This window comes from Thamnophis sirtalis, unplaced genomic scaffold (assembly GCF_051295495.1).
Source record: "Thamnophis sirtalis isolate CommonGarterSnake01/CBP01778 unplaced genomic scaffold, rThaSir2_p1.2 scaffold_2, whole genome shotgun sequence".
NCBI classification, from domain to species: domain Eukaryota; kingdom Metazoa; phylum Chordata; class Lepidosauria; order Squamata; family Natricidae; genus Thamnophis; species Thamnophis sirtalis.
Window position 1 is genome coordinate 37,246,801 of NW_028261382.1, and position 25,142 is coordinate 37,271,942.

At 50.7% G+C, this 25,142-nt stretch overlaps 1 protein-coding gene across 2 annotated transcripts; it reads left to right on the forward strand.

The window, feature by feature from the left end:
* The first annotated feature begins 2,923 nt into the window (after positions 1 to 2,923).
* On the forward strand, positions 2,924 to 7,137 carry TMEM250 (transmembrane protein 250). Of its 2 annotated transcripts, none has more exons than XM_087703672.1 (2): positions 2,924 to 3,026; positions 6,485 to 7,137. In XM_087703672.1, exon 2 carries the CDS (start codon positions 6,621 to 6,623, stop codon positions 7,038 to 7,040), a length of 420 nt encoding a protein of 139 aa, XP_087559798.1. In that variant the 5' UTR covers positions 2,924 to 3,026; positions 6,485 to 6,620; the 3' UTR covers positions 7,041 to 7,137. The 2 variants fall into 2 exon arrangements, with proteins under 2 accessions (XP_087559798.1, XP_087559797.1); XM_087703671.1 differs by lacking the exon at positions 2,924 to 3,026 and adding an exon at positions 4,855 to 4,974.
* The last annotated feature ends 18,005 nt before the right edge of the window (positions 7,138 to 25,142 follow it).

Below are 25,142 nucleotides of genomic sequence, written 5' to 3' on the forward strand. Positions count from 1 at the left end.
GCAGCCAGGACACCGGTCTCTGTCCGTGACCATTTCCCCCAAACCTGAGTGGATCTGAAAGCGGATTCTTTATTCCCAACTGAGAAAAAAAAGCCGGCAGATTTTGTGCCTAAAATGAAGTTTTGGTCCTGTCTTCTTTCCCATCATCCTCTCCTCTCAGGACAAAAAAGCCATCGTAATTCATCACTCCTGGGGATCCGAGTTATTCTACTCTTGATTAAATTAGTAAATGCAATCAGGATCCGAAGCGATTTAATTGAGAGAAGTTATGGGGAACCTGACAGTTTTATGCATGTTTGATGAAGTATTATAAGCTGGTTTTTTTTTATTTTGCATAATTTGACTTTACATTCTACGCAGGAGGAGATACCCCCCCTCCCAATCACCTATTCATGACCCAAATAAACTCTTTTAAGATGCACATATCTATAATTTATTTCAAGCTCAGTTATCTGTCACAGGTTGGTCCGGCGGGATACCCCTTCTCGTTCTTCTTCTTTTGCCAAAGTGACAAAATACATTGAAAGTAATATTTGTTGCTCTTCAGCTCGCAGTATATAAATCCTTGGCAATGCAGACATTTTATTTAAAGTTTTGAAAGAAGGAGAAGTCATCGTTTACAGGGCTGGAAGTATCAAATAAATGCAGGCAGACCATCCAAGGCACGATATTCTCTGTTGCTTGCCAGTAAAACCCCATCAACACAAAACTTGTTCAATCCACAGGAGGAGAAGCTGCATCATTAGGGAAATTGCCACCATGCTGGGGCAAAAGACTTTAATGCGTCTCACTGAATTTATAACTAAAGGATGGTGAAAGATGCCAAGCTGACGTCTGATCTTTGTTCATTTTATCCTTAATCTCCCGTATCTGGCGTGGCGTTTGGCCAGAGCCTGATGTGGGCCGAAGGAGCCACTGGCTTCTTTTGCTGGGTATCTTGGACTCCGGGTTCCGTCCACCAGCCAATGCCATCTGGCTACTACCCGGGGGAGGGCCTTCTCTGTGGCAGCTCCGGCCCTCTGGAATGAACTCCCCGCGGAGATCCGGACCCTCACCTCTCTCCAGGCCTTCCGGAAAGCCGTCAAAACCTGGCTGTGCCGGCAGGCCTGGGGTTGATGAGTTCCCCTCCCCTCTCGACTGGTATGGCTGTGTGATTTTCGTGCATTTTAATTATGTGTACTGTTGTTTATGTTCCCTTTCCCCCCTGAGTTGTTCGCCGCCCTGAGTCCCTCCTGGAGAAGGGCGGCATACAAATAAACCAAATACAATACAATAAATACAATACAATACAATGCCCATCATCTACTGGCCCACCAGGCCCAGCAAAAGCGCGCCTCTTCTTTTCCTTGGTGGTGTTTGGTTCAAATGGGCATCATCAGCCTTTCTGCGAAGACCTCAAACTGAGTGGGATGCAACACCCTCCCCCCCCCAAAAAAACCTGGACTCCTGCTCCCATCATTCTCCACTAACTGTTGCAGAAAATCAGGCTAAGAAGGATGATCCTGTCACTGGTCAGAGTCTTTTTGCACTTCGAACATTGGGCAGAAGACATCGAAGCAGAGCCAGCCGAACAAATAGGTTTAAAAATAGTTTCGATCCTTGGGCTTTCAGACTCTTAAACACAACCACAATCACTCCACCCACCCACAGAAATGTATGTAGTCTTTTTTTTTCTTTCTTTCCCCCTAATTACTTGCACTGGGATTATTCTTTATACTACTTACGTTGTTTGCATTTGTCGTCATAGATTGCACCAGTGAGCTAAAACCAATTTCGTTGTGTTTATTTTGCACAATGACAATAAAGGCTATGCTATACTAATACCTATACCAGTGTTTCTCAACCTTGGCAACTTGAAGACGTCTGGACTTCAACTCCCAGAATTCCCCAGCCAGCATTCGCTGGCTGGGGAATTCTGGGAGTTGAAGTCCAGTCGTCTTCAAGTTGCCAAGGTTGAGAAAGACTGACCTATACCAATACCTATACTATTGTTGTGACTCAGCAGAAGTTTGCTGTGAGTTGAGTCGGGATGCAGGAATAACAATGCAGCTGGGGCTCGTTAGTGTGGTCTTCTGGAGATAAAAGGACGGATGGTGCCACCCCCTGGTTGCAGAAGTCAACGTTCACTCGTTCGTTCATGGTTCGCCGTTCATCAGTCGTGGTTTGTTTGTGAGAGTCACTTGGATAAGTGATTTGCTTTCTGTAACCCTGATTCAAAGAGACACTTGGAGAAGTGATTTGCTTTTCTTTCACTACACCTGCTTTGGCCGTAAGAGATCTTTGTTTTTGCATTCTGTTATCTTCTTGCCAGAGACTTTATTTATGTTTAATTTTGGGCTCGCAGCCAGGCTGAGCCGAGGACTGATAAAGTTATTTCCTTTTAAGTCTGTCTGCCTGTCGTATTTGAACGAGCGAAGAAGGGGGGGTTCAGAACAACTATGCTATTGCTATTACTATACTATGATGGGGCTGCCACATGTTGCCTTCCAATGTGCCACGCTCCAATTCCCATCGTCCCCGATCAGCAGGGCCCATTCTGGTGGAGGGTTTCATTTACTTTATTTTATTTATTCTGTTAGATAACACATATGTATAAGTGTAAACGTGATTTGAATACATGAAATGGATAGGGATACAAAGGAAGGGCAGGGGGAATCCAGGCAGAGACAGGTGTTCCTGCACTCCCTCTCCCATGCTCCCCAACCCGGAGGGTGGAGGATGGGAGGGAAGAGTCCAGCCCAGCTCCCGCTCTCCCCCCCATCTGCGCAGATGGGACCTGGAGTCCAAAGAGGGCAAAAGGAGAGCCCCCGCCCGCGCGCCTGCGCGCCCGTTGCTAGGCGACGGCTTCCCGGCGCGCGCTTCCCCCCCCTTCTCCCCGGGGGAGGCGGCGCCTGCCGATGACGCCATCGCCGCGCGCGGTCCCCTTCCGCCGCCGGCCCTGAGGAAGCGGAGTCGCCGCCGCCGCCGCCGCTCGAGACCGGCTTCCCTCCGCCGCCATGGCCCGCAGACGCCTCGGCCGACGCCCGGTGAGTCCTCCGACGGCCCCTTGCCTCAGCCCCGCTAGGTAGGCCGCCGGGCCCAGCAGGGGGCGCTCCCTCCTCCCCTCAGCTGGCGGGACTACAGGTCCCATCCTCCCCCCCCTCCGCTGAACCCCCCCCTCCACCCGTGCGCATGAAGCGCCTGTGGCCCCGCAGGCAGTGCGCATCGAGGCCGGGACCATCCCGGGGGGTCTCTGGGCTGCTGAAGCGGAGCGGGAGAGAGCCCGGCCCGAGATCAGCAGCGGCCGAGATTTGGGCTTCCTCCCGCGGGGGGAGGGGGTGGGCGGGGGGTGGGTCCTGTCCCTCTCCTGGGGGTGAGTGGGGAGGATGGCTGAACGGGGCCAACGTCCCAGCTGGGCTCTGGATGCGAATCCCCCCCCCCGCCCTCTTTGCCTGTCAGTGAGTGAGGGTCCTAATAATGGGGTTATTATAGCAACGGCCCTTAAGACTTATATATATGCTGCTTTTACCCTGCTTCACAGCCCTCTCTAAGGGGCTCACAGAGTCAGCATATTGCCCCCAACAACAATCTGGGTCCTCGTTTTACCCACCTTGGAAGGATTGGAAGGCTGAGTCAACCAGGAGCCAGTCAGGATCGAACTCCAGAATTAGCCAGCGATACGGCATTCTAACCACCATTCCACCAGATAGAAAGATAGACAGACAGACAATGATCGGTAGATGATGATAGATAGGTAGATAGATAGTTAAATAGATAGATAGATATGATACATAGGTAGGTAGGTAGATAGGTAGGTAGATGATAGATAGATAGATAGATGATAGATAGATAGATAGATGATAGATAGATAGATAGATAGATAGATAGATAGATAGATAGATAGATAGATAGATAGAGATAGATAGATAGATAGATAGATAGATAGATAGATAGATAGATAGATAGATAGATAGATGATAGATAGATAGATAGATATGATACGTAGGTAGGTAGGTAGATAGATAAATAGATAGATGATAGATAGATAGATAGATAGATAGATAGATAGATAGATAGATAGATAGATAGATAGATAGATAGATAGATAGAGCACTTAGACTTATATACCGTTTCATAGGGCTTTCAGCCCCCTTAAGCAGTTTACAGAGTCAGCATATTGCCCCCAACAACAATCTGGGTCCTCATTTTACCCACCTCGGAAGGATTGGAAGGCTGAGTCAACCAGGAGCCAGTCAGGATCGAACTCCAGAATTAGCTAGCGATACGGCATTCTAACCACTGTGCCACCACAGCAGATAGAAAGATAGACAGACAGACAATGATCGGTAGATAATGATGATAGATAGATTATAGGTAGGTAGGTAGGTAGGTAGGTAGGTAGGTAGGTAGGTAGGTAGATAGATAGATAGATAGATAGATAGATAGATAGATAGATAGATAGATAGATAGAGCACTTAGACTTATATACTGCTTCCCATTGCTTTCCAGCCCCCTTTAAGCAGTTTACAGAGTCAGCCTATCGCCCCCAACAATCTGGGTCCTCGTTTTACCCACCTCGGAAGGATTGGAAGGCTGAGTCAACCAGGAGCCGGTCAGGATCGAACTCCAGAATTAGCTAGCGATACGGCATTCTAACCACTGTGCCACCACAGCAGATAGAAAGATAGACAGACAGACAATGATCGGTAGATAATGATGATAGATAGATTATAGGTAGGTAGGTAGGTAGGTAGGTAGGTAGGTAGGTAGGTAGGTAGGTAGGTAGATAGATAGATAGATAGATAGATAGATAGATGATAGATAGATAGAGCACTTAGACTTATATACTGCTTCCCATTGCTTTCCAGCCCCCTTTAAGCAGTTTACAGAGTCAGCCTATCGCCCCCAACAATCTGGGTCCTCGGAAGCACAAGTCAACCTTGAGCCTGGTGAGATTCGAACTGCCGAACCTTTTGCAGCCAGCAGTCAGCAGAGGTAGCCTGCACTACTGCACTCTGACCACTGCGCCACCGTGGCTCCTTATAATATTATAATATCGGAGGGGAATCCTCACGGGAGCCCTTTGGATTAAGGCACCAGCCTGGAGACTGGGAGACTGGGAGTTCTAGTCCCGCCTTGGCTGGGGAGGTTTGATACAACTCTTTTTCTTAGCCTTTGCAGGGTTGTTGTTGTTGTGGGCAGATAGGAGGAGGAAGGAGTTCAGTGTTATGGATATTCGCTGCCCAGGGTTGTTTATTAAAATAATAACAACAGGATGTAAGTTAAAAGTGATGTGATTGTATCGAAGCCACACTAAGATATCAGGTGCTACTCAAAGGCAGGTGAGAACTGTTTGTGGAAATACATTAAGGGAGGCAGGCGAAAGAGCCTTATAGCCCACCAAAGGACAGGAGGGGAGGAAGGGAGACCCTCCCTAGTTTTTGGGGAAGCAAAATGGGGGAGGAGAGGAAATGGCCTTTCACGCTTGCAAGATTCTATGATTACTTTAAAGTGAAGTTGGTGTTTTTAGCCCTTGTAAGTGTTGGGTTTCATGCTTCCTACCTTGCAGGGCTGTCAGTGGGCAGGTCCAGAACCTGCTAGAAAGGGAGGGACCACCTTCCACCTTCACTCCCATCTCTTCCTTCCAATTGCACACGTCTTTTTCTGACCCCCCCCCTCCCAAGATGGCACCGTTCATATTTTTCCTCCCGAAACTTTTGCTGGTCCTCCCAGCCCCACCAGGGGGTGATTTAGTCTTTAACCAGTGGCTTCTTTAACTTGTGCTTCCATCTTCCTTTTCCTGACTTTTAAAGAGTTCTGTAACCTCCGGTCTTCACTGATTCCCCTCCAGCCGGTTCCTGTGGCCCTTTGCTCTTGAACGGTGGCCTCCAAACTTGACAACCTCAAGCGTGGCTGGCTGAGGACTTCTGGGAATCGAAGCCCACAAGTCTTTAAAGTTGCCAAGTTTGGTCTAGACCATTGATGGCGAACCTCTTTGGCACCAAGTGCTGAAAAGGGAGCGCGCGCTCATCAGGGAGAGAAGCTGCCAAGTGGGCATGCGCGTGCTGGGAAATGAACTTCTGGTTTCCAGCACATGCCTGCGCACTGACCGCCTTGTCTTCCGGTTACTGGCGCTCATGTGCACCATGATCAGCTGGCTGGAGCACATGCGCACAACGGAAACCAGAAGACCAGCTCTTCCGGTTTCCGGGACTGCTGCGTGCACAGAAAACAGCTGATCATCACGCGTGCATGCATGCCAGAAACCCAGAGGAGGAACGGGCGATGCCACGCGTGCCATAGGTTTGCCATCACGGGTCTAGACTTTTGAGCCAATGCATCACTGCATCCATCGGGACCTTCCAAATCCCAGTAAAGGTTGGTTGGATCCGGTGCCTGGTGGCCCCGCGGAGAGTTATCGGGGGCGCGTCTTCCGCTCGGAGCCGGCTGTCCTTCTTCTTCTCCCTTTTCCTCAACCTCGCTCTCCTTCTCTTCCTTCCTGCAGGCAGCTTCCGCCTCGGCACGTCCGGGCCGTGTCCACCCTCCTGGCTCGCTGGCCTCCCCTCCCATCTTCACGGAAGCGGCCGGGGCCGCCCGCTGCCAGCCTGGCTCTCCGGTTGTGTAAAAAGCCGGGCTGCCCGATGCCTGTCATCCCTATCCCACGGCGGGTTCGGTCTTTCCACGGGCCCCACACGACCTGCCTGCACTCGGCCTGCGGGCCGGTCCGGACCGCCCCCCTGGTGCGCACCAAGTACAACAACTTTGACATCTACCTGAAGTCCCGCTGGATGTACGGGGTGATCCGCTTCCTGCTGTACTTCAGCTGCAGCCTGTTCACCTCCGTCCTCTGGGTGGCGCTGGCGGTCTTGTTTTGCATCCAGTACCTGGGCATCCGTTTCTTCCTCCGCTTCCAATACAAACTCTCTATCACCCTGCTGCTGATGGGAAGGCGGCGCGTGGACTTTAGCCTGCTCAACGAGCTGCTCGTCTATGCCATCCATGTCACCATGCTGCTGGTGGGCGGGCTGGGCTGGTGCTTCATGGTCTTTGTCGATATGTAAATAAAAGCCGGGTAGTGGGAGGAGCCAGAGGCAGGGTGAGTCTTGGCCTTGGAGGGTCAGATCCCTCTCTGATCCTTCCTCCACCCTCCTCCTGCAATCTCTCTCTCTCTCTCTCTCTCTCCCTCCGCCCTCTAACACGAGTCTAGGTCAGGGGTCTCCAACCTTGGCAACTTTACGACTTGTGGAACTTCAACTCCCAGAATTCTGGGAATTGGAAGTCCGCAAAGTGCTAAAATTGCCAAGGTTGACAACTTTGCTGGCTGAGGAACTCTGGGAGTTGAAGTCCGGACATCTTCAAGTTGACAAGGTTGAGAAACACTGTCCTAACCACTGCTGGGGAATTCTGGGAGTTGAAGTCCGGACATCTTCAAGTTGACAAGGTTGAGAAACACTGTCCTAACCACTGCTGGGGAATTCTGGGAGTTGAAGTTCCGCAAGTCGTAAAGTTTGCCAAGGTTGGAGACACTAGGGCAGTGTTTCTCAACCTTGGTAACTTGAAGATGTCTGGACTTCAACTCCCAGAATTCCCCAGCCAGCGAATGCTGGCTGGGGAATTCTGGGAATTGAAGTCCGGACATCTTCAAGTTGCCAAGGTTGAGAAACACTGCACTAGGGCACTTTTGCTTATGGTTAGAGAGAGAGCATGTCGACCGCCTTGTAAAAGCCATGAAGGCTGATGCTTCTCAGGAAGACTGGCACCAGATGTTGCAGCTGACTACACACACACACACACACACACACACACACACACACCGGGGTAACTTGCAGCTCCTGCATCGTCTTCCATTCCCTTCGGCTGTTCGGTCTACGGAAGTCATTTCTTGAGTTCTCTCACGTTGGGCCGATTGTCTCTCGTTCGTTTAAAAATCCGGAATATTTTTGTTCATCCAATGTGTTTTTAGAAATCTCTCTCCTTTCTACCCCCGCTGCCCCCCCCCCGCAAAAAAAAGCCTAGTAATAATTTTTACTTGTTCTTTGGTGGCCTTGTTTCATTTCGCAGTTGCTGGCGAGCAGCCTCTAAGTTTACCGTTCGAAGGATACATGGGTGCTGCTGGCAGGCTCATGTGTGGCCATGTACAGTAGGGGTTGTGCTGCCTTTATGACCCCTTATGTGCACTTCAGGCTGAAGGTTTGATGTTATCTTATTCTCTCTGTCTCTCTGTTTGTCTGTGTGTCTCTCTCTGTGTCTCTGTCTGTCTCCGTCTCTCTCTGTCTGTCTCTCTGTGTCTTTCTGTCTCTGTCTCTCTCTGTGTCTCTGTCTGTCTCTGTCTCCGTCTCTCTCTGTCTGTCTCTGTCTCTCTGTGTCTTTCTGTCTCTGTCTCTCTCTTTGTCTCTGTCTCTGTCTCTCCCTCCCTCTCTCTCTGTCTCTCTCTCGCTCTGTCTATCTGTCTCTGTCTCTGCTTGTCTGTCTTTCTGTGTCTCTGTCTCTGTCTCTCTCTCCCTCTCTCTCTCTGTCTCTCTGTGTCTCTGTCTCTCTGTCTTCCTCTCTCTCTCTGTCTCTCTGTGTCTCTGTCTCTCTGTCGCCCTCTCTGTCTATCTCTCTGCTTGTCTGTCTCTGTCTCTCTGTCTGTCTCTATGTCTCTGTCTGTCTCTCTCTTCTCTGTCTCCCTCTCTCTCTGTCTCTGTGTCTGTCTGTCTCTGTGTCCCTCTCCCTCTCTCCCCCCCTCTCTGTCTCTGTCTGTCTTTGTCTCTCTGTCTCCCTCTCTCTCTGTCTCTCTGTCTCTGCTTGTCTGTCTCTGTCTCTCTCTCTGTGTCTCTGTCTCTGCTTGTCTGTCTCCGTCTCTCTCTCTGTGTCTCTGTCTCTCTCTCTGTCTCTCTCTCTGTCTCTCTCTCTGTCTTCTCATTCATACAATGCACAAACTTTTGAAAGTTGCAATTGTTTATGCATTAAAACTGAAGGCTGCTGGAACCGGTGTAATATGGGAGAGGAATGGGCTGTGAGTTAGAATGTCCCAGGTTCAGGCCCTCTTTCTGCCCAGAATTTAATGGCTGGATTCACACAACCCCTCTTACCCTTCGGCCTGGTCGGGATCGTAGCACCTGCTGCGTGTGTCAACAAATCGTACCGCGTCTTAACAACGTGCGGGAGCAACAACTGAGGTCCCATACGGGGCTGAATGACGGAGGGGAACCTTTTGAGCAAAGGCAGCCTTCACGGGGACTTCAGTAACCGACAATTCCTTGCTTTCAGCCCATTCGCAGCATCCCTCAGATGGTGGCCTGTCTCCTGGAGCCATGGGGGGGGGGTCACAATGAGGACCACGTGGGGGCTGCCCTTAGGACAAGCCAATAGGCCTCCTTTGACATCCATGTTGTGGCAGGAGATCATGTTGCACATACGCAGCCTCTTGTGCATGTGAGCAGATGCATAGGAGCCGTGGCGCTGCTGTCCAGCAGAGAACACCCTCCCCCCTCAGGGGCTGGTGAGAACCCCAAAGAAATCTCTCTTTCCTTGAAAAAGTGGGGTGACAGAGGGTCTCGCCCTAGAGTGGCACTTCTCAACTTCAGCAGCTTGAAGGTGTGTGGACTTCCAGAATCCCTAGCCTAGGAAATATGAATGTGTACACATTATGTACTCCCTTTTTTAACGATCCTGTAATCCCTTAATTTGGGGTAGATTCAGGGCAGCTGGATGGAGCTGAGCATTTACTGGCTGGATGCCCTTCCTGACGCCTATGCGGGAGTTCACAGCAGATGCTTTTCTTTTGCGCCCAGAGACAGAAAATCTGCTGCTACCAAGGATTGAACCCCCAACCTTCCCAGTGAGAAGCAAGAGTCTTCCCCATGCCATGCACCTATCTTCCTCAAGAGAGCCGAGGGGGTGCAGTGGTTAAATGCAGCACTGCAGGCTACTTCAGCTGACTGCAGTTCAGCAGTTTGGCTGTTCAAATCCCACCAGGCTCAGGGTTGACTCAGCCTTCCATCCTTCCGAGGTGGGTAAAATGAGGACCTGGATTGTTGTTGGGGGCGATACGCTGACTCTGTAAAACCGCTTAGAGAGGGCTGAAAGCCCTATGAAGCGGTATATAAGTCTTAACTGCTATTGCTATTGCTATCCTCCCTCCCTCCCTGACATATACACATATGCTTCTATCTATCCAGACACAAACCTCCAGAATTCCCCAGCCAGTATGTGTGACTTCAGTTCCCAGAATTCCCACGTGAGGACTTCAGTCCTCGTTCATTGGTCAGGCTGGCTGTGGAATTCTGGGAGTGGAAGTTCTCAAGAATGGGAAACTTTGCCCTGAAAAGCACGAAGGCAGAGAGTTAACTGGGATCTGGCTATCGTGCAACCTTTTTCCTCAACTCTTCCCCTGCCTCCTCTGCTCCTCGAGGGACCAAATGCAGCTTCCTCTTCCTGTCCCTGCGATGCCCTTGAAGGGTTTCCCCCCCCCCACTCACTCTCCCTCCTTCCGCTCAGCATCCTTCGCCCCAGAGCCAAGCTCACCTGCCCAGGGGCGCCTCCTGCTTGGTGTGAGGCTGCTGCAGAGAGAAGGGATCTCCGCAGGGCAGCTCCACGCAGAGTTGGGCCTGGAAGGGCGCCTTCAGCCTCTCCCTGCCAGGCTGTGACATTGAGCCTCCCAGGTCTGCATCACGCAGCGCCAGCCATGCCGCTATGCAGCACCGGCAGCCCCGTCTCTGCCGGGTGCAATCACAGGTTCTGCCTGGCACGCCAGAACAAAGGCGGGCTGCGTGAGGAGCCTGCTAGCTCCCTGTTCCCACCAGGGGACGAGGGGAGGGGTCTCGAAGCTGTCCCTCTCCTGTCTTGTTCTCGAAAGTACATGGGGAGGGGGGGTCCGGAGGGGAGGGGGAGGCAGGGGAGCTGAGCCGCTGCCTGGATTAGGCAGGGTGGCAGCTAAGGCCGGAGGAAGGCGGGGAGGAAGAGGAAGAAGGGCAGGGAAAACGAAGTAAACGGATAGGAAAAGGAAGATGATAAATAAGGAAGAATGGGAGGGAGAAGGGAGAGAGGGAAGGACCGCAACCTCCATTGCTAACTGGCCATTAAGTGAGTTGCATCTGAGTTTACAATGCTTTTGCCGGGGGTCATTAAGCAAATTCCAGTTTCTCCCGTTGAAGCCAGTTGCAAAATTTGCAAACGAAAGCATCCTGTGTCGTTTGGAAGCTGCCACCATTCCTAGCTTGCCATAATGGCGTTGCTGCTTAGATTCACCCCGAAGCAACCGACAGGTTCTTTATCTCGAATCCCAGCAACAATCCCAGAACCGGAAAAAAATATTTTGGCCGTGTTTCCTTCAGTCAAGCAAGAGCCATCACGGATGGGCAGGATCTCCAGGGAAAAAGCATTTGATTTCTACATCCACCCATCTCCCATTTAAGCGACTCTGGGCAGCTCACCACAAAATCAAGGTGGTTTTTGCTGTAGGTGATAATCCGTGGACACGTTTTCCCTCTCTTGATTTCCTAAAACGGCCATGCGGCTTAATAGAGTAGTTGGAAGGGACCTTGGAGGTCTTCTAGTCCAACCCCTGGCTCAAGCCGGAAGCCCTGTACCATTCCAGACAAACCGTTGCCCAAACTCTGATGGGGCACTTACAACTTCTGGATGCAAGTCATTAAACTGATTAATCATCCTCACCGTCAGGAAAGTTCTCCCTAATTCTGGGTTCTGTCTCTCTCTTTGGTTCCCATTCATTGCATTCACACGACTGCGGAATCTCCCTGTTTTCTAATACCCACAACTTTCCATTTGCAAAATAGCCAGGCGTTCTCGTTACCCAGGGACGCATGGCGGGCCGTTGTGCAGCATCTATCGGGGGTGCCAGTTTGGGACGATGCGGATCAGGAATCTGCCCACCCTTTCAAGGCTGGGGATTTTGTGAGGTCATTTGAGGGAGGAGAGGCTGGCAGCCCTTGAAAGTGGCACCGGATAGGAGTGGGTCCTTTCCTGGACTCCAGCCCACTGCAGTCACAGCAGTCTTTGCTCCCTGCTCCCTCCCCCCCTCCCCTCCTGTGCTCAGGCTGCACCATAACTCATGTTCATGCTGATAGCCAGAGTGCAGTGATATCCAAGAAGCTTTGAGCATAAGAAAGGCGGTGTGTGTGTGTGTGTGGATTGTCGTGTCCCTTCCTTCTGCACGCCTCCCACAACTGGAGCTGCAAAACCGCCCGAGCTCCAGTCCTCTGCAAAAGTGCATCTCCCGGGCTGGTTTCCCCCCCACCCCTTTAATTCCTTTAAAAAAAAAAAAAATTCTGAGCAGCGTCCAGTTCCTCCTTAAATCTCTGAGAAAGCCGGCAAAAAAGGATGACTTTTGGAAAGCTCTCGCTGGTGCAGAAGGCAGTGTTCTCTTCCTCCCCTCTTCCCATGGCTTTTGGGAGGTGGAGGGGGGTGGGGGCTCTGACCCATACAGCCCCAGGCAGGGACCTTTGCTGCTGTTTGCCAAGCGGGCAGGGCACAGCCCCCCCCCCCCTGTCCCCACAGCAGTTCTGCTGTTTGGGTGACCTTGGTGATCTCCCATCCCTGGGGTGGGTGGGAGGGAAGCACGTGATCTGTGGGACCAAGGCGAGAGCTGGCACCGGTTCTTCCCAGGCATGTTTGTTCAGCATTTGCTGCCATCTTGTGCCCAAGGAGGCTGGGAGAGGGTTTGTTGGGGCTGCCTGGAGCAGGGCCAGAGGTTGTGTGTGTGTGTGTGTGTGTGTGTGTGTGTGACAGCTCTCTGAGGCTCTTTGTTCCTGGCCCAGTTGAGGCTGCCCGTTCCTGGAAGCTGGACTGGATGCTTCAGCCATTATCTCCGGCAGACCCAGGGCAGGTGATGGGATTTCGTTATCAATCTGGACACCGGATCATCCTCTCCTCTCCTCCCCTCCCTCTCCAGCTTTCTGCCCCGCAGGCCTATAATTTTCCACTCTTCCTCCCTGCCTTGCACTTTTTTTAAAAAATAAATGTTTATCTGGACGGTTGGTTGCCAGGGGAAGCCGAGCCGGCAGTAAAACCTTGTGCTCTCTCCTTCATTCTGACTGCGGCCGAGTTAATGATGCCCGTTTTCGTTTCCTTGGCGGTTTTTATCTTCTTCCTGGGATCTCACTAAAACCTGGGGCATTTCGGGCCAGTTCTTGTTGTTGTTGTTGTTTTAAAAAAAATAAGAATTTACCGTGGAGACCAGGGGTCGCCAAGCATTTTCGGGCACGGATTTTGCAAGAACGGTTCCAAAATTCTTGCTCTTTTTTTTTCAATGTTTTGGAATAATAAACCATCCCTTTGTAGTTCGGTCCTGTGGAAAAGAGATTTGGGATGGAGAGGGTGTTGAAAAGAATATCACAAATCCACATGTTTGGCTTCCTGGAGCAGTTCAAGGAAATAAGGAGGAACTTTCTCTTGTAAATGTGTTTTTTATTTTCCATTTTCATTTTCGTACAGTCACATATATACTGTGCATAACCGGGGCCATATAACATTAAACAATAACACAGCCATTCCTCTTGTCAATAATACCCCCCAAAATAGAAAGCCAATGTACCTCTTCGACTTTCCATACACCCTTTCTTTCGCCCCCCTCCAACTTTCCATCTTCCCTCCATCTTCCCTCTCTACCCTACTTCCCCTCCCCCCTTACCACTCCCCTCTCCCGGTACACTCCCTCCCTTCCTTCTCACCCTCCCTCCAGTCCTCTCTCCCACCCTCTCTACCCCTCTTTCTTCTATCCCTCTACTCCTCCCTTCGGTGTATTTCTACTATCTATTAATATATTCAGCTTATCCTATTTTTACAGTGGAATTAAAGAGCAACGGTATACAAGTGCAGTCACGTTACTTTAAAATCTAACACATACTATATATCCCCCCCCTACCCCCTAACACCCCACCTCCCTTCCCCCCCCCCCCCCGACTTCCCAGAGCCCGTACACGGTATAGATTTTTAACAAACACAGTCTAAAATATATTAAAATATATTAAGAACTTTCTGACAGTGAGAGCAATCAACCCAGAAGTTGTGGGAGCTTCATCCCTGGAGGCTTTCAAGGAGAGGCTGGACTGAATGGTGTAGGGTCCCCTGCTTGGATGGGGGGGGGGGGTTGGACTAAGTGATCTACAAGGTCCCTTCCAACTCTTGTTAATCTGATCTGATCTGAAAACAACCACTGTCTTCCAGTGGGCCGAGCAGATGTTCACAAATTGTACTTAAATGAGAGTTTGGGCCTTAGCAATAGCACTGAGTGACTTACAGATGCTGAACTGCTTTTAATCTGCTGAGTTATTCAGGTTTTTAGGTCTTTTTAAAAAAAAGTTAAGGACTTCGTGGACTTGTCAAAGTTTTGAGGAAAATGTCCAGGTTTTTGTGCCCCGTTGCTATCAACCAGGTGGAGTCCTTGGGTTTCAACTTTACAGGTAATAGAGCTTGATTTACGACCATAATAGAGAACATTGGTTGTGTAGCGGTGCAGTCATTAAGTGAGGCATAAGGCTAGAAAGCAGGAGGCATGATGAGTTCAAGTTCCCACCTTGTCCGTGAAAGCCTCTGAGCGGCTTTGGCCCAATCACCAGGAGACAGTGAGTTCTAGCTCCACATGAGCCATAAAAACCCAGAGGATGACTTCTCTTTGCCCAACCCACCTCGCAGGGTGGTTTTTTTGGGGGAAAATAGGAGAAGGAAGGTGGGTTGATACGTTTCCCGCTTTGAGTTGTTTGTAAAAATAATAAAGATGGGATACAACTAAAATAATAATAAATGAATCATCGTCATCATCACCACATGACCACACCCAAATGTATGACCCTTTTTGTTGAGGTCATTAAGTGAGCCAACACAGTCATTTCCTGTAATGTACAGGCGGGTCATAACCTTTTCCTAGGGGGTCACAGCACTTGTAATAACAACACAAATAATTCATACACCATTCGAAAGCCCATCAAAAACTGAGTTTATTGACACGATTTAATAGTCAGTATGACCACCATTAGCCCTTCGAACAGCATTCAAACGAGGTGGATAAGAACACAACAAATCTTCAAACAGTTCCGTTCGATTTTCAGGGCGGGGTATAACCTTTTCCTAGGGGTCACAGCAAGATCGACAGCAGTTTACAACTTCCGCGACACCTCATTTTAAAGCCCATAAAAAACTGAATTGAATGAGCTATTAAATGTTAAATTTTGTTTCGGTTGAAACTTTGAGAATGAATTTGGAAACTGTTGAAAAATCTGGAAAATCGAACGGAACTGTTTGAAGATTTGTTGTGTTCTTATCCACCTCGTTTGAATGCTGTTCGAAGGGCTAATGGTGGTCATACTGACTATTAAATCGTGTCAATAAACTCAGTTTTTGATGGGCTTTCGAATGGTGTATGAATTATTTGTGTTGTTATTACAAGTGTTGCTGTGACCCCCTAGGAAAAGGTTATGCCCCGCCCTGTATGTAGGATAGAGCGGTGGTTCCCAAACTTGGCCACTTTAAGACTTGTGGACTTCAACTCCCAGAATTCTCCAGCCAGCTCTGCAGAGCTGGCTGGAGAATTCTGGGAGTTTAAGTCCACAAGTCTTAAAGTGGCCAAGTTTGGGAACCACTGGGATAGAGCTCTGCTATTCGGAAAAAAAAATCAATTTTGCAGAATATCATTGACTGCAGTTAAAACAATTTAGAATACACACACCTGAATGGCTGAGGGAACTTTTCCAGCAGCCTTAAGGTTATCAAGCTAGGAAACTATTAATAAGGTCAACCTATTGGGTTTTTATTTTTCTCCATATCAGTGTGAACTTTTACTTGGAAATTTTATCTGGAGACAATCCAGCTGGATTGATTTCAAGAAAGAATCCAGTGAAAAGTATAACTCTGAAGGAAGTTTACAGACTTGGCTTTCAGATATGAACGGATTTTGGGGCATTTGAATAATGCCAAATGGATGCTGGGTTCCGAAGATCGCAGAAGGTCAGGTTGGTAGGGACCTTAGCGACCACTCCCTCTTAGCACTGATGATGTTACCTAGTTGGGTAATTAAACGTCTACAAGAAGACAGCCAAGCTCAGAGAGCACCAAAGATGCCACGGATGGGAATTTGTTCTTTCCATATTTTTCCTCCATGGAGGGCTGTGTCTCACTGCTTGGGGTCATCTCCCTCCTCCCGTTTATCTCACAGCAAAGAGGGGGGCAGGCTACAAGGAGCACCCCAATTTCCCTCCAAAGCATTCTGCACACTCTTGAACAAAGGAGACCAGTGTGAAATCTCAGGAACCACAAAAATTGGGGTTCAGAAGGGGAGACACCTCCCCTGTCTGAGTACTCAGTGGTGTTTTTTTTTTACTGAGCAGGAGAGAGGGTAGATTGGAGGACCTCAAGTGTCCCTCTCCAGTTTACGTAGCCCGTGTTTCTGTTATTTAAATCCGTTTGATTGGCATGGCCTCAAAAGCAATAGGTTCCCCCATAAATGCCATTGTCAGGGTTCCAAATAACACCCAAAATTTAATGACCGCAAAACTTGCTTCTTGCTTTTTTATCACAGGGACCAATTTCCGAGCGCAGCACCGTTCTAATCCTGCAAACATTTTGCTCTTCCTTCCTTAAAAGCAGCTTTCTGGCTCTCCCCTCCATCTAAATATATCCAGGTTTATCCATATTCCTCTCTTTAATTTCCCTTTTTCTTCGCTAGCCTTTTTTTTCTGCCGGCTTCTAATAATAGCTCCGGATGTGAAATATGGATGCCTTTTGAAATATTCCTTGTCATGTCATCCATCAGATCCGTATCTACAATCCTTCATTAAATTGGAGCGTACATTTCATCCCTTTCTTCTTGGAATATTAATGTTTCTCCCGGTTGAAATGCTCGGCGAATATTCATGAGTGGGGAAGTTGCGGAGGGAGCGCGGGGGGGGGGGGGAGAAATCAATGGCTCCGCCAGTGATGATGTCACTTGAGCACTAATCAAGGATGCTATTAAAGAGAAAAAAGAAAACGGCTAATTAAATTGATCGCGGGGGGGGGAGGTGTTAATTGCACCGAGGGGGGTCCGATTCGGCATATCTTGGGGGATTTTTCAGGAATGCCAATGCTTGGACAAGGGAAGGGACGCGAAACCAAAACTATCATTATGTCTTCGGGGAAGAAAAAGAATTCACAGCCAGCCTTCCACACGATTGGCCCGAAGTCGTCCCTCTGGCTTTCATGCCTAAGGCAGAACTTGAACTCGCGGTCTCCTGCTTCCTTGTGGTCCGGGAGGCCGAACTCACTCTGGGGCCCTAGTGAGCAACGAGAAGCCCAGTCTAGGAAGCCAACCGAGCCGGGCGTAACCACCGATGAGCCCCGAGATGTGAAATGAATGTCGTTGAAACCTGGCGATGCCTCTGTGAATTTAGAGCCCCCCCCCCTTTCCTCTCAATGTAAATGTAAAAAAATCTTTCAAAACACGTTGCAGTGCCTTTATCCCCATCCCCTGCTAAGGCAAGGTGTTAATTAAGTTTCTGGAGCCCTGAGCTGTTTTTGATCTTTTTTTGTTGTCGGTGATTTCGTTCCGCAGATTGGAAAGTAAACCTCTTCCTCCCGTACGTTACCCGTGCTTCTCCCATCCTCTGGAGTCCATTGAAGCTCACGCCGGCTGCTTCGGTGACTCCATCCAGCCACCTCCTTCTCTGCCGTCCCCTTCTTCTTCTTCTGCCCTCCATCTTTCCCAGCATGAGGCTCTTCTCCAGGGAGTCCTTCTTCCTTCTCATCAGGTGGCCAAAGGATTTGAGTTTCCTCTTCAGGATCTGACCTTCTAAAGAGCAACCAGGGTTGATCTCCTCTAGGACTGACCTGTTGGATGGCCTTGCAGTCCAAGGGACTCAATGCAGGAGTCTTCTTCTCCAGGGAGTCCTTCTTCCTTCTCATTAGGTGGCCAAAGTCTTTTGAGTTTCCTCTTCAGGATCTGGCCTTCTAAAGAGCAGTCAGGGTTGATCTCCTCTAGGACTGACCGGTTGGATGGCCTTGCAGTCCAAGGGACTCAATGCAGGAGTCTTCTTCTCCAGCACCAGAGTTCAAAGGCCTCCATTCTTTGGCCCTCAGCCTTCCTTGTGGTCCAACCTTCACAGCCATCCGTTGCAACTGGGGAGACCTCAGATATCGGAAGACCACTATCATGCCTCCCCTAGTCCTCCTTTTCATTAAACTAGACCTACCCAGTTCCTGCAACCGTTCCTCGTATGGTTTAGCTTCCTTAATCCCCTTATTGCTCTTCTCTGCCCTCTTTCCGGAGTCTAAGCAAGGCCTCCTTCACCGTCCCATTAGACCAGTGTTTCTCAACCTTGGCAACTTGAAGATGTCCGGACTTCAACTCCCAGAATTCCCCAGCCAGCATTCGCTGGCTGGGGAATTCTGGGAGTTGGAAGTCCGGACATCTTCAAGTTGCCAAGGTTGAGAAACACTGCATTAGACGTTTAACCCAAGTCGCCCAAAAAAGCAGGATCTGCATCTCGGCCGCCCGTTTAATAACCAAAACAAACCTCGTGGCATTTTTTCGCTGTTGCTTGAAAAGTGCGTTGAGGCTTTGTTTCCGAGATTGGCATGCAGACCCAACCCCCCCCCCTCTTCGTGGCAGAAACAATTAGCATGTCTTGTTGCAGAATTTTGTGGCATGATAACCCCAGGACGATTAGCGCCGCACAATAACCATCAGTCTAATATTTAACTGGAGTACAGAGGCCGTAGAGCCATAAGCTGCTTCGGCTGAGCTTGGCACAGGCTGAGTAAGCGTTAGCTCTCCAGGCGCATGTTGAGGCATGCCCAGTCCCTGCCACCTGCCCTGCCCTCCACCTTTTGTCTTTGGGTTATTTATGACACACACAAAAATCACAGGGAGTTCGCTTGGTGATGGTTACAAGGACGGTTCTACGGTTACCGCAATGTCACCGGAGGGCAGGTTGCAAAAAATAAACCTCGAGCCTTGATAAGCAGGTGGGAAAAAATCTGATTCAGGGTGGGGAAAAAATCACAGTGGGGCCATCACAACCCCTGGCACAGAATTGTGGCTGACTAGGATGGAATAAAGGGGACACGGTGGCTCAGTGGCTAAAGACGCTGAGCTTGTCGCTCAGAGAGGTCGGCAGTTCGCCGGTTCGAGTCCCTAAGCGCCGCGTAACGGAGCTGAGCTCCCGTGACTTGTCCCGGCTTCTGCCAACCGAGCAGTTCGAAAGCACGTTTAAAAAAATGCAAGTAGAAAAATAGGAGCCACCTTTGGTGGGAAGGGAACAGCGTTTTGTGTGTCTTCGGCGTTGAGTCATGCCGGCCACATGATCACGGAGACGTCTTCGGACAGCTCTCCGTGGCTTTGAAACGGAGATGAGCAGCGCCCCCTAGAGTCGGGAACAACCAGCACAGATGTGGAAGGGGAGCCTTTACCTAGCACGCTGCAGTTTTTCCCCTTCGAACTGGGCAGCTGTGGGGTGTTCTGGGAGAGGAGCCTGCTGTGCTGGGAGACGGAGTTAAACGTGTTATGGGTTTGGAGTCCTTGTGTTGCCACCAGAGACCCAAAGTCCACCCTTGATTCTAAAGCCAATTTAGCCTTGACCGTTTAGTTGACCGGAGTCAACTGGCCAAAGTGGGCTAGAAGGGTGAGGACAGCGCCCGCTTCTGGAGTGGGCGCTGCGGCTAAGTGGGCAGCCTGGGATCCTTGTGCCCGCAGGGATCTTTTCCTCTTTTGTCACCTGGGAATAAGGCTCCTGTCGTGGCCCCCTCCCCAAATAGGCTCCCCTGACTCTCCATTGCATGCGGTGACCCAGAAGGGGGCTGGGGGCTCCCTAGAGATGCTGGGGGGGGGAGGGATCCGTTTCACAGGGTTGCAGAATTGGGCACCTGGCCATCCCTTGGAGGCAGGAACTTTCCCACGGCTGGAAAGCCCCTTCCCTTGGGGTGGGGGTCTTTTCCCGACCCGGGTCAGTACTTGGGGGGAAGGTGATCAGGTCCCTTCGCCAAGAGCCCCGGGCAGAGCGGCTGGCTGCATTATTTCCCGGGGTGGCGCGGCCGGGGAACACGGGCTTTGTAGTCCTGGCGCAGGGAGGGGGGGGCGCCGGGCTCCGCCCCCCCTCGCCCCCCCCCCCCTCAAGGCTCGGCCGTCCCCTCCCGGCCGCGGGAATCACTTCCTGCCGCCAGCCGGGAGGAGGAAGGGACGGACCGCCGGCCGCTCCCCGGGACCGCCCGCCCGTGGCCGGTAAGCGCAGCCGCCCGCGACCCCCGCGGCAGCCCCGGGGAAGGGGCGCTGGGGACCCCCGGCCGATCCGCTTAGGGGCGCCGGGTTGCCCTCCCCAGCTGCCTGGCCTGGCGGACCCCCAGCCGCCCCCGCGCCCCGCCTGGCCGGTGGGTCGGAGAGCCGGGATCCGAGGTTGGGGAGGGGTCTGCGGGGCGGCCACCGGGCACTTCCCTCCCTCCCTTCCCACTCGGGGCTCTGGAGGGAGCAGCTGCTAGGAGGAGCCCCCCCCAAGGGAAGACCCCCCCCTCTCCCCCCCCCCGCTTGGCTGGAGCGAGCTGGCAGGGGAGGGGTCTTTCTGCCCGGCTCCCCCGGGGCTGCCCCGGGTCTCAGGCTGCGGGTGGGAGGCACTGAATCCAGCGCTGCCTCTGTGCCGGCTCCCCTTCTCCCCGCAGGGAAGGAGGAAGAGGGGGGGGGCTGCAGGGGGGGGTCCCCCTCCACCCACCCCCCTTTTGAGAGGTTTGGGACTTTGGGGTCAACGCTGCCTTTCCATAGTTCTCCCTCCCTCCTCTTCCTCACCTGAGAAAGGATCAGAGTATATCGATCTTTTCTTTCTTTCTAATTTTTCTTTTCTTTTTTCTTTCTTTCTTTCTTTCTCTTTCTTACCTTATCTTTGTATTCTTCCTTTCCTTCCTTCCTTCCTTTCCCTCACTCTCTTTCCTTCTTCCCTCCCTCCCTCCTTCCCTCCCTCCACTTCCTCATCTGAGAAAGGATCAAAGTATAATCTACCCCTTCTTTCTTTCTTTCTTTCTTTCTTTCTTTCTTTCTTTCTTTCTTTCTTTCTTTCTTTCTTTCTTTCTTTCTTTCTTTCCTTCCTTCCTCCCTCCCTCCCTTCCTTCCTTCCTTTCTTTTTCTTTCTTTCTAACCTTTCTTTCTTTCCTTCTTCCTTCCCTCCCTCCTTCCCTCCCTCCACTTCCTCATCTGAGAAAGGATCAAAGTATAATCTACCCCTTCTTTCTTTCTTTCTTTCTTTCTTTCTTTCTTTCTTTCCTTCCTCCCTCCCTCCCTCCCTTCCTTCCTTCCTTTCTTTTTCTTTCTTTCTAACCTTTCTTTCTTTCCTTCTTCCTTCCCTCCCTCCTTCCCTCCCTCCACTTCCTCATCTGAGAAAGGATCAAAGTATAATCTACTCTTTCCTTCCTTCCTTCCTTCCTTCCTCCCTCCCTCCCTCCCTCCCTCCCTTCCTTTCTTTTTCTTTCTTTCTAACCTTTCTTTCTTTCCTTCTTCCTTCCCTCCCTCCTTCCCTCCCTCCACTTCCTCATCTGAGAAAGGATCAAAGTATAATCTACCCCTTTCTTTCTTTCTTTCTTTCTTTCTTTCCTTCCTTCCTTCCTTCCTTCCTTCCTTCCTTCCTTCCTCCCTTCCTTCCTTTTTTCTTTCTTTCTAACCTTTCTTTCTTTCCTTCTTTCCTTTCTCCCTCCCTCCCTCTTTTCCCCTACTAATGGGAATTAGATCTTGTATGCAGGTAATTGTTCTCAAGTTACAACCATTCATTTAATGACTGTCCAAAGGTAACAATAGCATGATTTATGACCATTTTTCACACTTACGACCGTTGCAGCATGGTCACATGATCCAAATTCGGGCACTTGTCAATCTACTTCATACTTAAGACGGTTGTCCCGGGGACCTTGTGATTTCCCTTTCTGCGACCTTCCGATAAGCAAACTCAATGGGGAAGCCGGATTTACTCAACAACCATGTTACTCACTGAACAACTGCAGTGATTCATTTAGCAACTAGCAAGGAAGGTCTTAAAAATGGAGCAAAAATCCACTTATCCGCTGCCTTGCTTGGAGGCTCAGCCGTGGTTAGAAGTGGAGGGATGCGCCTCTCGAAAATAAATAAGGGGGCTTTATTAGAAATGGGGGGGATTTCTCTTCACTTCCCCCACTTCAGAGCAGGTGCTGCCAGGAATGTGGGGCTCCCTTCACCCCGATTCACCCCCCCAGCTGCAGCATAAAACCCAGGGAATCGCATTAAGCTTTAATGCAGTGTTTCTCAACCTTGGCCACTTGAAGATGTCCGGACTTCAACTCCCAGAATTCCCCAGCCAGCTTTCGCTGGCTGGGGAATTCTGGGAGTTGAAGTCCGGACATCTTCAAGTGGCCAAGGTTGAGAAACACTGCTTTAATGGGATGTTGTAAACTCCCCCCCTTTTACTCTCCCCCTTGGCTCCACTCCACGCAAGAGCCAGAGTGTGGTGCAGTATGAGCAGTCCTCGTTTAGCAACTGCCTTGTTTAACGACCGCTTGCCGTTAACGACCGTGATGAAAACACCACCCTATGCCCATCCCCCCCTCTTTTGCAATCCCCAAAAGTCTGCAGAGCAAACGAAGCCGAAGTAAGACCACAAGTACAGTTGCAGTTCCACGTAGTGACCGAGTTCCCGAGTGTCGTCCCTAAATGAGGACTACTTTTATTTAGACCGTAAGCATGGTTACAGTTCCACTTAGCGACCAAATTCCCAATTGTCTCTAAATGAGGACAACTTGTCCTTAGGTCGTAAGCACAGTCACGGCACCACTTAGTGATGAAAGTGCTGGTCACAATTGTGGTCACTAAGTGAGGACTACTTTTAGTTAGACTGTAGATGGTTACAGTTCCACTTAGTGACCAAATTCCCGGTCCCAATTGTCTCTAACTGAGGACAGTTTGTCCTTAGGTCGTAAGCACAGTCACGGCACCACTTAGTGACTAAATTGCTGGTCACAATTGTGGTCACTAAGTGAGGACTACTTTTAGTTAGACTGTAGATGGTTACAGTTGCATTTAGTGACCAAATTCCCGGTCCCAATTGTCTCTAACTGAGGACAGCTTGTCCTTAGGTCGTAAGCACAGTCACGGCACCACTTAGTGACTAAATTGCCGGTCACGAATGTGGTCACTAAGTGAGGACTACCTACGGCTAAGAGCAGGAAAGCCAGATGTAATCAACCCCCTGGGTGAGTTTGGAACCAGTCGCTCTCCTTCGTCCCGGTCTACCTGGTAGGGTTGTTTTTTTCTGGAATGTAGGGTGGAATGTAGACCCAGCCCTTCGAGGGCCTTCAACGTTGCCTCGTGGTCTGGTGCACCATTCCAGGAGACAGGCGTGCAGAGTTGGTAGATCCCACGTGGCCCACCTTCTTGGGACTCCAAAGCACATGTTCCCCTCCCCGTCCTTCTCTCCGCCCTCCAGGGCCGGCAGCCAAGAGAAATCCCCACCTGTAATGGCCCTGAGCAAAGGAAGCCGTTCCCAGGTCGATGGAGTAAAAGGGCTCCCTTGATCTTAACATTTCTGCCAAATTGGTCTTGTTCTCCTCCTCCTCTGCACTTTCTTTTTGGCAGGGGCTACTAATCCTGGCGTTGGAGCAACGCAAAGGGGGGTAGCCGGGCACACGGTTCCCCTTTTAAGCGCGGCCCCACCCGCCGTTCAGTGAATCCCGCTCACCGCCTAGAACTTTGCGATCACGAGTGTGATCCCTGCAACCGTCGTAAACACGGGTCGGTTGCCAAGTGCCCGGATTTCGATCCCATGATCCAAAGCCAACAATGACACGCTGCCCCCCCCCTCCCCACCCTCTGGCCAGTGCGCTCACACACTCACAAAGGAGCGTACAATTCATTCTCAATTTACTGGGTTATCGTAAATGCGAGGGGTTGGACTAGAAGACCTCTGAGGTCCCCTCCCGCTCTATTATTCCTCTTGAGCGTGCTTCCTGAACATGCTGCGGTTTCGAAACAACATTTCCCGTCCCGCGAGGGTTGCATTCTCCGGCTCTGGCAAAGGAGTCCTACGCCAAGCTGAAGTTCTCTACGTGAAGCTCCGTGCGCCAAGCGCCGAGGACAGGAGCACTTAAAAATGACGTGTCCGTTGCCCGTTGCTTCGTTAATTGGGGTGCTTCGGGAGGCCTTTGGCAGAGCCGGGCGAATGGATGCGCTGGCCCCTGTCCAGCCGTTGCCTTGTGACCTGGGTAATTGATGCTCGGGTACATGCTTTTACCTCGCTAACTGAAATATTAAAGAGCTGTTGCAGTTGGATTCGGTCAACAGGACGGAATTTACGGCTGTTCCGGTCGGCGGGGGGTGTCGTGGGATTGATATTTCAGAGCTTGGGACCAAACCGTTTCCTCCCGTCCTACAGCTTCTTCTCGGGATAAATATTCTGCACCCGGAGATGGGGAAGGCATCTCCTGCTCATTGAATGCTCATTAAAAGTTGCACGGAGGGCCCCCCCCCAAAAAAATCTTTGTTTTCGAGATAATAATAACATTGGGCAGCCCCCCCACATCTGCAAGGAAACATCCGATCTCAGAGAGCGCCAAGGATCCCCCTCCTGCTCTCTGCAAACCCCAGTAATCCCCAGTAGCCCTGATGGCGTTACCTACTTGGGTAATGAAACGTCTGCAAGAAAACTACCAGTCTCAGAGAGCACCAAGAACCCACAGTCGTCGTCCTCCTCTTCTTCTTCTCTTCCTCCTCCTCCTCCTTCTTCTCCTCCTTTACTCCTCCTCCTCCTCCTCCTCCTCGCAAACCCCACTCCCCAGTAGCCCTGTTGACGTTACCCAGTTGGGTCACGAAACGCCTGCAAGAAAACTACCAGTCTCAGAGAGCACCAAGTACCCACAGTCCTCGTCCTCCTCTTCCTCCTCCTCCTCCTCCTCCTCCTCCTCCTCCTCCTCCTCCTCCTCCTCCTCCTCTTCCTCCTCTCTGCAAACCCTACTCTCCACTAGCCCTGATAATGTTATCTACTTGGGTAATGAAACGCCTGCAAGAAAACTACCAGTCTCAGAGAGCACCAAGAACCCACAGTCCTCGTCCTCTTCCTCCTCCTCCTCCTCCTCCTCCTCCTCCTCCTCCTCCTCCTCCTCCTCCTCTCTGCAAACCCTACTCTCCACTAGCCCTGATGATGTTATCTACTTGGGTAATGAAACGCCTGCAAGAAAACTACCAGTCTCAG